Source organism: Mya arenaria, chromosome 4 (assembly GCF_026914265.1).
Source record: "Mya arenaria isolate MELC-2E11 chromosome 4, ASM2691426v1".
NCBI classification, from domain to species: domain Eukaryota; kingdom Metazoa; phylum Mollusca; class Bivalvia; order Myida; family Myidae; genus Mya; species Mya arenaria.
In genome coordinates this window covers 17816927-17829162 of record NC_069125.1, presented here as the reverse complement: position 1 = coordinate 17829162, position 12236 = coordinate 17816927, and the positions used below count along the sequence as shown (strand labels likewise).

General features: G+C 34.6%; 1 protein-coding gene across 2 annotated transcripts; it reads left to right on the top strand.

Moving 5' to 3' along the window:
* The first annotated feature begins 1242 nt into the window (after positions 1–1242).
* Positions 1243–10960, top strand: LOC128230426 (neuronal acetylcholine receptor subunit beta-3-like). Of its 2 annotated transcripts, none has more exons than XM_052942686.1 (9): positions 1243–1447; positions 1823–1989; positions 2231–2275; positions 3421–3530; positions 4203–4368; positions 5825–5952; positions 6514–6620; positions 7937–8090; positions 8339–10960. In XM_052942686.1, the coding sequence occupies exons 1-9, from the start codon at positions 1411–1413 to the stop codon at positions 8592–8594; spliced, it is 1170 nt and encodes a 389-aa protein (XP_052798646.1). In that variant the 5' UTR covers positions 1243–1410; the 3' UTR covers positions 8595–10960. The 2 variants fall into 2 exon arrangements, with proteins under 2 accessions (XP_052798646.1, XP_052798645.1); XM_052942685.1 differs by having other exon boundaries at positions 1245–1447; positions 6370–6620; positions 8339–10958.
* The last annotated feature ends 1276 nt before the right edge of the window (positions 10961–12236 follow it).

Below are 12236 nucleotides of genomic sequence, written 5' to 3'. Positions count from 1 at the left end.
TTACTCTTTTTATCTTTCAAAATTCATTCAATCTTTCGACAGTTTTTAACATTCATTCATTTCCCATTCGGTTCTGATATCTTTCACTGTCTTCTTTTCCTTTTTGAACTTAGCGTTAGCAGTGTGTGTATACCACGTGATAAATTGCGTCGTAAATGCTACGGTGGAAGGCAATATTTTGATTCGAAAAAAAACTTTTACCATGTTAACTTCACTATTTCTTCATCATTTTAAATGAAACATAGCGAAGTCTACGCCACCTTCGGTCTTTTACCAGAATTTGATTGCGAGTTTTCTTTCCTAAAACACTTCGACAAACTTTTTCACAGTACGGCCGTCTGACGGAGCACTGTCAAAACAATATTTTGGGAACAGGTTTGTCGAAGTGTTTGATAAAATTATGACCTCATCAGATTTCGGAAATAAAACAAAGGCGTAGCTCTTTAAGCGGCATAGACTACCCTTTTTCATTTGAAATGGTGTTGTAAATGAAAAGTTATCTTTGATTTAAGTCTTCATTTTAAGCAAATTTTTGCCTTCCGACGTAGCATATATGACGTAATTTATCACGTGGTATACAGACACTGGTTAGGTGTTAAAACACATTTACAGTTACATTCAAGGTTGAGAGACGTTTTCAATAAGGTATACAAACATGACGATGTCTCCCTTCCCCCACCCATTTGAATATGGAATACCGCTTAATTTTGGAATCCGGAACAGTATTTGACACCACTATTTATAAAATATGTATAGTACTGCATGATGTTTCGTTTGTAGTTTTAAATCTTGACTTTTCTGGCGGATTGAAGTTCAATTTTTCCCTTTTTTAACATACGAGTGAGCTCAAAACTACGCAATGCCGTTGAATATGTTGATCTGAAACGCGATTCTTTAAAGTACGGTGTTGAAAACGCGAACTCACGAAACTACAATAGTGAAATGATGAAAATGCGACATTACGGGCACGAAAACGCGATAATACGACAGTACGATGATGATAATGCGATAAACTATCGTGTTTTCACCATCGTACTGTCGCGTTTTCACCATCTTAGTTTTGTGATTTCTCGTTTTCATCATCGTACTTTCGAGTATCGCGTTTCAGATCAACACTTTCATAGGCGATGGCCCTAACGGCATTCCGTACAAAACATGAGTTAGTACTGTGATTATTTCATTTATTAATACAGAGACGTACAAAAGGTCGGGAAATTGATCCAGGACACATTGATCGCCGACATAAACGTGATAATGGTTGTCGCTAAATATCCCGTTACAAAAATATACTGACAAATCTTTACAAATAATTGAATGCAATGACGTCCATTAATTTGTACGATCGATATCGAGTAATTAATATAACTAAGGTTTGGATTAAGTAAGTTGAACTATTAAAAAGGGAATGTCATGGAAGGAGCAAGGATGGTTGCAGCACATTATTTCGGTAATTATTTCTTATTTATTTTTACAATTTATAATTTATTTATTTATGTATTTATTTATTTATTTGGTAAGAATTATTTATTCAGTTAATTTTATCTAGTTTTATTTATTTATTTCAATTATTTATTTATTATTTATTTATTTGTTTGTTTGTTTGTTTGTTTGTTTGTTTATTTGTTTGTTTGTGTTTTTTTCTTTCTTTTTTTTCTTTATATTCAAGCATTCGTTCGTTCATTTATTATTTACTTTATAAATTCATTTGTTTATTTATTTTTTTGTATTTTTATCCTGATTTTTTTTAATACCAATGGGTTTATTATGATTTTCGTGATTACAAATCTGAATAAGTTATAAATTATACAAATATGTATTTCAGGCTTCGTGTTACTTCTAGCTTGTTCAACGACACCAACTCTTTCCTTTGACCTTGTTAATGCCAGCGCTCTTGAAACTGACTTATTGACAGGGTACAAGAAAACTATCCGGCCCCTCAGTCTTACCGAGGTCAATATGGGGATGGGAGTTATGCATATTGTGTCTTTGGTAAGGATTAAATCAATGAGATATAATCAAATTCAAATTATTCCGTGATAAAGAGGAATGTTTCCATAGTTTTAATTAAACTTTAAAGCACAATATAGTTCTTTGTGGTATGAAAACTATGTAAATATTTTAAATTCAAACGTATTCCAATTTTGATCAAATTGATTTCTTAATTATATGTAAGTTATGCATGTGTTCTTCGAAATTCTTTCAAATTTAGAAAACTACTGCTGTTTTTCAGGACATTGTTGCACAACACATTCATCTGATAGGATATATCTACGGTGTAAGTTTATGCATTTTTTGTTCACCATGGTTAATTATAATAGCACTTCCTTCTGAAGTCTTGAAATGATGAATTATCATTCATGACCGGAAAAAGGCAAGGCAGCTTTTCTTTCGCGTTTAAGCTCTTATAACAAAAATCTATATTACAATAATGACCTATTTTCTATAAAAATATTAATATGGGAAATATAAAAAATATGGGACAAAAAGGAAATGCTTTTGACTTTCCCTAAAAAATCTGGGATTCTTGAATGACCTTAAGCGTGTTAACCAAATGTAACATTTAAATATGTTGATGGTTCTGAACATTATATTGATTTAAAGACGGGTCCATTATTAAGTGTAAATTACATTTATTTTACAACATCTATAAAGAAAATTTAAGTCGCTCTCGTTGGCACGATGTTGCGCGCGAGAGTGAGGTCTTGTGTTGTGACGGGAAAACTGGAGAGAACCCACATGTCCGGCAGCGACAAACCAAACGCACATGCGCCAAGGCTAGGAATCTTCCCCGGTCGCCTTGGTGAGAAATGAGTGTGCTAACATTATGCTAACCGGACAACCCTCGACATGAGTTGATTGTGGAGGCGCGAAAATAGTTTTGCATTTTCGCCTTACGGGCGGTATACGCAAAATGCGGAAAAAAACCCGCAGAAATCAGCATATAGAACATCCATTTCCTCCATTACCTCGTTGTTAGATAAATTGTAACCAACTGTCAGCGTGTCCTTTCAGTGTTTATTTATTTTAACGCTAATTATTCAGAAAAACATCACCGAGTGTCCAAATACTGCGATATATAAATTCCAATATTTACCTATGAATTGACTATAATTGACTATAAATAGCGTTGAAATACCTACCTTTCGTTACAAATAATAGCAACATCCGGTACAGACTGAAAAGGTCCGATGTTCGTCACGATCTGTTATGGCGATTGGCGATTAATTTCGATGTTACCCGATGTTACCCGAGTTGTATTACATGGCTGACACCTCAATAAACAGTGATTCGTGTTCTAGAGGACATCACTGCGTATGTGATATCATTTTGTTATAGCTTTTGACACTCCACTTTTTAATACAGTAGCCTGCCGTCAGATAATGAACCCGATATATACATGAATTGTTTCCTTTCTTCCAGATATGGACAGATCCTAGGCTATCCTGGAACGCAACGGATTACGGCGACATGTATTCTACTCCGATGTCCGTCAAGGACGTTTGGATGCCGCCTGTGGTACTTAGCAACGCGTATGTTGAAATAAACCGTGCTCCCTTTTTCCCAAATAACTTGTATTGACTGGTACACACATTAATATCATTTTTTTTTACTGATTTTTTTTTTTATATAAAATACGATTTCAATACTCCATGCATATTTTACCGTATCCATATCCATGCATATTGTCAGCGTACATTGCTAACAAACAGTAATCCCTTAAGCAAGGTCGAATCAAAATCCGTTTTGTTTTTTGTAGATTTTGGTTAATTTTGTAATTTTTAATGTCTTCAAAGACTTCTTGAATCATTTATAACTGCTCATCTCCGGAACCCAACACTATCCCTATATCCACTCCAAAACTATACATTCATTGATGCATGAAATATGACGGAATGAGTCACACAAGGATATCCGACGACGAAGAAAGTTGCTTCATTTCACAGATCGTGTCAATCAACTGTTTAAAATATTAGCCTTATTTTTTTCTAATTAAAAGCGACGTGGCCACAAGTTCCCCAGTTAAAAAGCGCCAAAATATCGCTATTTTTTAATCTGTGCACAAATCAATTGCTTTTTTGTTTAATTACGGTCAATTGACACATAAAACATAACAACGCATTAGAATCTATGATCAAAATTGTCTCATTCTATAGTGTGCGCCTTTAAGAGGTAATGTACATCTAAAACAATTCTCACTTCAGAGCAGATGGACTAAGCTTGTTGAATACGCAAGACGGGATGGACGGCTCGTACCTGTACGCTTATCACACGGGAACTATAGTGTGGTACACATCGACCAACTTTGTTGCGCAGTGTCAAATCAACGTAGAGTACTACCCATTTGATTCACAGGACTGTGAAATTATTGTGAGTTTAATAGCATTTCCAAATGACGTCGTATTAAGGAACTGTCTTAGTTAAGAGTGCACGTTTAGGCTTTCATTTAGATTTTACTATCACAGTATGTATCATTGATAAATGTTTTGACAAGTGTGAGGTTCTGTCAGTATTCTTCATTTGATTTACAACCTCAACGATCTCGTGTTTCACTGGCCATTTTAAGGTGTTAACCACAACGTCATTTTTATCAATAAAGAAATGTTAATGTGTTGATAATATGTCTTGCTTAATTGTGACGTTATGTGTCTTTAGCAAGATTGGCATTTATGTCAGTGTCTTAATAGGCTCGTCTGCGTCCTATTTCATTGTAAAGTTTTTTAAAGAGTGACAATTGGTGGTCTATATGTCATTCCAATATTTACTACAATCCTCAAGGAATATCATATAACTTGATTGTCATTGGCCCTCAAATACGTGCGAACACCAATTATTTCTAGTCACTGTGCTATTCCTCGTAGTTTCCATTTTGTCATTTGATTAAATAAATCGTGAACATGTTACAAAAATACATTTGTAAAGATTATGGCGATCAATTGTGTACAATTAATGATAATTACTGTTCTTCATTGCAATTTCAAATATCACCTGGTCCTCATTGCGATTCCAGATAAAGCCTGGTCCTAATTTTGATTTCAAATAACACCGGGTCCTCATTGCATATAAAATAACACCGGGTCCTCATTGCAATTTCAAATAACTCAGGACCCTCATTGCAATTTCAAATAACTCCAGATCCTCATAACACCGGGTCCTCATTGCAATTTCAAATAACACCGGGTTCTCATTGAAGTTTCAAATAACACCGGGTTCTCATTGCAGTTTCAAATAACACCTGGTCCCCATGTAAATTCCAAATAGCACCTGGTCCTTACTGCAATTTCAAATAACACCGGATCCACACTATAATTCCACATGGCACTTGTTCCTTTTTTGATTTTCAAATTCAAATTACTACGGTTCTTCATTGCACTTCCAGATAGCACTCCTCATTTAAATTCAAACAACATCGGATCCCCGTTTAAATTCCAGATAGCACCTGGTCCCCATTTAAGTTAAAGATACTACCTCTTTCCCATTTAAATTCCAGGTAGCACCTGGTCCCCATTTAAATTCCAGGTAGCACCTGGTCCCCATTTAAATTCCAGAAAGCATCTGGTCCCCATTTAAATTCCAGATAGCACCTGGTCTCCATTTTAATTCCAGATAGCACCTGGTCCCAATTAAAATTTAAGATACTACCTATTCCCCATTTACATTCAAGGTAGCACCAGTCCTGACCTAGACCAGGTCCCCATTTAAAATTCAGATAGCACCTGGTCCCTATTTAAAATTACAGATAGCACCTGGTCCTCATTGCAATTTAAAATAACACCGGCTCCCCATTACAATTTAAGATAAAACCTGGTCCTTATTGTAATTCCAGATAACTCCGTGGACAATTGACGCTGAGGACATGACTCTGTACTCCAAATCACAGACAGTCGATACTTTTTTATTCGAAGAAAATGGAGAGTGGGACTTGGTTTACACAAGTGTGCAGAATTACACAAGGTAATACAGTCAAACCTGGTTGAAGGGCCACCTGCTTTAAGAGGCCACCTGCCTTATCGGCCATTCCGAATACCCCCGTACGTTTTTTCAATATGTTTAAACTAAGCTCAAGTGGCAGCAATTTCCAACCTGCATTAGGTAGACACTTGTCTTAAGCAGTCAGTTTGACCTTTTCCCATTACAAATTTGACTGTATTATTGAAGAGAAAATTAGCACTTTAATCAGAACCCTCCTTTTATACATTCATACTGCAAACTACACTACTCTTTAGAATTTAACTCATGTATCTCAGTGATTTTTCCAAATCAATATGATAAAAGACATATCTTTTAGTGTATTCAAAATGAATGAGCCCAATTACGTTGATAGCAAAATCATAAAAGAATGCTAAGCCACTTTCCGCTTTAACATTTCAGAAAAGTTGGCAATGATGATTTGCCAGGAGTCAAATTTAATCTTCGTCTGAAAAGGAAAGTTTCATATTACTTGATCAACATGATACTTCCGGTCATTTTCCTTGCAATAGTGGGCACTTTTGTATTTGTACTTCCGGTTGAAAGCGGGGAGAAGAATGGATATGCATTGACCATTCTACTATCAATGTCGGTCATCATGACAATTGTGTCGGACGCAATTCCGCCGATTTCGACCCAAACATGCCAGCTAAGTAAGTATAGATATTGTTTTCTTTTTCTCAAAATAATAACAAAATAACTACTCATTAACATCGACTCCGTTTTTAATGTTTGGGGAAAGGGCTTACTTAGGACATTTTGATACCTAGTGACCGCATATGATTTGGTATCTTTTGCAAGGGATTTTTCTTTCTGAGTTCTATTATATAAATTACCGAGTACATCATAGATAAATGTATTACTCTATGCATCGTGAATGCTCTTTATTGCAACTAAATTCACACGTAATGGCATATTTACAGGCTAAACATTCTTATTTGCTGTCTTATTTTTTGTAAATGATTTACATTTTCCTTTCTGCATCTATATCCCTTCCAAACGATATCTTTTATAGTATTCTGTCACCATGCATCCACAATTCACATTTTTGTTGGACAGATTCCTTAAACGATTCATTCTGCTGTACCCCGGACTGTTTTTGTAAAAAGATATGGAAGTTTAGAGTTCCAACAAAGCCGGTAGAGTTATAGTGTTCTGAACCGTTCGCTTCTACAAGAATTATATTTATACATGAAGAGATTATACAAATGGGTTACGCAACATGTCATACATACTTTAAAATAAAGCTCTATTTGAGTTTAACAGGTCTTTCCCGGCATCATTTCCATCAGAGGCAAAAATAAACCGAATCAATTACCAAATGATATGTAAAGCTCAAAACCTCCTGTGGGTTTCATGTCGCCCAAACGAACAATTATTTCTCGTATTCATAGGCTCTGAAGTCCTTCATGGCCTTCAACAAATATACAGGTTTGCATACGATTAATAACAATTAACCGATGTTGGATGCTAGCTAAAATTATCTTCGACGACAGATCTTCCGATATACGTAGTTGGTTTGATCTACACCAGGGCAACTTGGTTCGATACCCACCTCGGAACCATTCTCTTGGCCTTTCTTACTAGTTTCTGTTCAGAAAGAGACATCGAGCGTGAATCATATCAGCTGTATCGGGTTAAATAAATTAATATAAACCCAAGCGAACCCGGGGCCATTTCAATAACGTTCCTAGGCAATTTTAGTTGTATATAAAACACGTCATTAAATGTCATAGTTTCATTATCTGGCTAAATATTTGAATGAATTGAACTTTTTTGAACCGTATAATTTAAACTGAACACAAAATTTGGTTGGTTACGTTTAAACATTTTTAAGATAAACGAAGTTACGACTATTGTTTTGTTTATATATTGAAACAGTCCCCGATGCTCTTAATCAGAGTCAGATACGCTAAATACTCGACCCTCGCTGTAGAAACAATAACGCTAGAATGTTTCTTATTTACAGGCGTGTATCTTCTCGTTATCTTCATTGTATGCTCCCTAGAGACGATACTGACTGTAATGAGTTGCCAGATTCACTCCTATGATGCTAAAGGATACAAACCCGGGCAAAGGGCACAGAAAATTGCAAAGTTTCTTGCAAAACTATCGCTTTACCGGTATGTATTTTTATACAATCTTAGTCATCTTCGGAAAGCCACGACTTACCCATCTTCTTTCATTAGAATGAAAATGAGCCGAACTTAGTTATCCGAAGTCAGCTCGAAAATCTTTGTCCTGAATTTGATACTTGGTCACGGTTATTAAATGGCCAATAGGATTTGTTTTTTTATGTTAAAAGTTTGAAACACTACAGTTAAGCGTATCCATAATACTTGTTTATTTAATTCAACACTGTCCATATCAGGAGGGCGAGCGATCACTCTACCAACAGAGTTACACCGAAAGACGACATCGTGGTCCAAAACATGGAAAAACCAGAATTAACAGAGGCATGGAAAGATGAGGTCCCAGACAAAAGCGTTTCATACAACTACATAGAAGTTGCATTTTTAATGGACAGAGTCCTCTTTGGATGCTTCCTTAGTATGCAGATATTGTTCACACTTGTGTTCTGTATCAATCTCAGAATTCAGGGAGATAATACCGGAAATGGTGTGTAGCCACATTAGTCTCTGGTACACCCACCTACGGCGGTTGTAGTGTGTCGTCAACTTAGTCTCCATTATACCGATCTAAAGCCGGGCTAGTGTGCAGTCAACTTAGTCTCCAATATACCGATATTAAGCCGGGCTAGTGTGCTGCCAAATTCGTCTCCAATACCGATATAAAGCCGGGCTAGTGTGCTGCCCAATTCGTCTCAAATATACCGATATAAAGCCAGGCTAGTGTATAGCCAAATTCGTTTCCAATATACCGATCTAAAGCCGGGCTATTGGGTAGTCAAATTAATCTCCGGTATACCGATCTTAAGCCGGGCTAGTGTGCAGTCAAATTAATCTCCGGTTTACCGATCTGAAGCCAGGAAAGGGTGAAGCCACATTAGTCTCCGGTATACCGATCTTAAGCCAGTGAAGTCTGCAGCCAAATTCGTCTCCGGTATACCCACCTTATTGACATTATTTTAATTTTGTGAAATCAATGAAATTATAACTGTCAATCATTATAATGATAGAAATATGTGTGCTTAATTTCCTTTTAATTTCTTATGTAATCCATATTTAATGGGGGTAATTTGACCCGTACACTATATTGTACTAAATCTATTAACTTTCAAGGCTGTAAACAGATGTTTGATTCAATCATATTTATATATGAAAGGAGTTATAACAAAATAATTTCTCTCCTCATGTGATCATGTTTATCAATAACACACGCTTCAACAACTGAACACACATCCATTTTAGTCTTGGACACATCTTGTTCTCCGTTCTCGTACATGGTAATCTAGCAGAACAAATTATTAATAGGGATTTGTTAGAGAGACACAGTGATTAAAAGTGATTATAACAGTCAGAAAAGTCTAAATAAAATGATTCTTGGCAAATGAAAGTGTCTTTATAGCAAAACTAATACACTTAAATTCGATCAGTGATCTTACACAAGGGGGTATAAATTCTTACAAGGCAAAAGTTGGTACCAGAATCTGTACTTTTCCATTCCTTGGCAATTTTGTTTGCAGCCAAATATTTTTCTCCCTTATTATATACATGAAACGAAACTATAATGGCAGTTTATGTAAACCAAAAACCAAACTTGTTAAGCAGGCAGGAAGAGCTATATTTTCTGTTATACAGAAATCTCGTTAACTAATCTTTCTATATCGTTACAATTGCATTTGTTTGATTCTTTAATTGTACCGTTTTTGTGGTAAGCAGTTTGGGTTGGGGCTTTAAAACAAGAAAATATTGAACAATTTCAATTCAAATATTGTTAACTTGTTCTTAATTTGAAATCCTCAGCACCACCCTGTATGTTTTAGGGCGAGTTAGGGATTACACCTGTCACCCTCCAAGTCATATGTAGAGTTTCATGTTGTTAGAGTATAGTGTTGAATTCTAAGCATAATAACAATTGTAAATTGTGGTATAATACTATGTTATCTCGCCATAATAATAATATACTTATCTCTCCATGGATACATTTTGTTAAAAACAGTTTAGATGAACTCGGTATTTCAGATTACACGCTTCATTTAAAACCTTTGGTCAAATCAAGATTACATGACACATTTGTACGGCAATGACTGATTTCTGTTGATACTTCTTCGAAATGCTTAGCCTATAGAATGTATACGAAAGAATATTGTTTTGAAAAATTCTTAAATATATATTACCAATCAATCTAACCAAAGCTTTTATTGAATGTAAATTTATGATAATGAATCATTCTTTATCTATTGAAAAAGGTCGTAACTTTATTATTAATCATAGCAAAAGAAAATGTACAATCTGTAATTAAGATTTAATAGGTGACGAATTTCATTATTTGTTTGAGTGTGTTCATTTAAATGTATATAGGTCGAAATTCATCTCTCGCTGCTATTTCAACCATCCCAATGCTTAGAAACTTCATGATCTTAAGAATAGTAACAGCAAAAACTAACTTCTAAAAATAGCTTTATTTTCTAAGATCATCATGTTCAAATTGAAGTATATTTCATTCTCCTTTATATCTGTATCTTGTTTTCCATAATAAAATTCTTATATTTTCTTTAATGTGTCATTATTTCAATTGTTTGTGGACATTGCACTGCTGTTTTCTTTTTTGTTGTTTATATTGTTTCTTTGTTGTTTATTAGTTGTTAAGTCACATGTATATTATTTGCCTTGATACAAATAAAACTTGAAACTTGATATTTATAATCGGAAAAGCACGTGATAAACAACAATTCTGACACTCGCCATCAAAGGATACATCATTTTATTCAACTCGTCCAGGGAAAATGCTAGCAAGACAGTCAAAAGCTTAACTCATTGAATAAAATTGTGTATTATATCAATACTCGTGACAGATTCTATATGTCTCAACTCTAAGAAAGCATTGTGAAACATTTAACTTAGACATTTGTGGTTAGCATTTAATTGTTTAGTACAAACCGTTCTGTTGAACCCTTATATTTCACTTAGTAAATATATTACCATGAAACACCATCATCGTCGTTGTGTAACTGGCAATGTTTTATTGAACATGCTGATACAACTTTGTTGTTGTTTGGCGATGGTTTCATTTCATCCACTGGAACCAAATTGGGTCATGACAACAGAAATGAATAATTGCAAGTTTAGAAGAATCGCTACTGTAGCGATGTCTGCTCTAAAACGTTGTTGATATAAATAATGGATCCATATCTATAAAGAAAATAGATGAATAGTTAACTTAATGAAAATAGTTATACCAAAACAAAGAAACAATAAAAACATTTGAATTTTAAACGCAATATAAGCTAATGGGTTATAGCGCCGCCCTTACTGTAGCGATGTCTGCTCTAAAACGTTGTTGATATAAATAATGGATCCATATCTATAAAGAAAATAGATGAATAGTTAACTTAATGAAAATAGTTATACCAAAACAAAGAAACAATAAAAACATTTGAATTTTAAACGCAATATAAGCTAATGGGTTATAGCGCCGCCCTTACTGTAGCGATGTCTGCTCTAAAACGTTGTTGATATAAATAATGGATCCATATCTATAAAAAAATAGATGAATAGTTAACTTAATGAAAATAGTTATACCAAAACAAAGAAACAATAAAAGCATTTGAATTTTAAACGCAATATAAGCTAATGGGTTATAGCGCCGCCCTTTAAAACAATTAAATACATCTTTAAAATGTGTAGTCCAAAATAAAAAAATTCAAAGCTGATCACATAAAGCATTGTTTACATTATTAATGCTAGTCACTTAAAAAAATGTCGCCGACATATTGTTTTGTGTAGATGTGCGGTTTTATGGAAGTGCATTTCATAGTATTGATATGTTATATATCATATCAGCGATATCCAGAAAACGTTTTTTGACGAAGAAGCAGAGTAACCGATATGACATAATATCCATTTAAACACAACAATATATTAGATGATCACTGTGCTGTTGTTCCAATTTGTTATGCATCCATAACGTAGGCTGATGACTGTTTTCAATGGACGGCCGTTGATTATGGCGTTCTGACGCTGACACATCTGAAAAACTTCGGACGTATGGGTTCCACCTTTCCTTATTTAAAGATATTTTTAAATGTAGATTTAAGTGCCTTCAGATTCAGATTCGAAAGTTTATGCTGAAGATATAAAAAATGG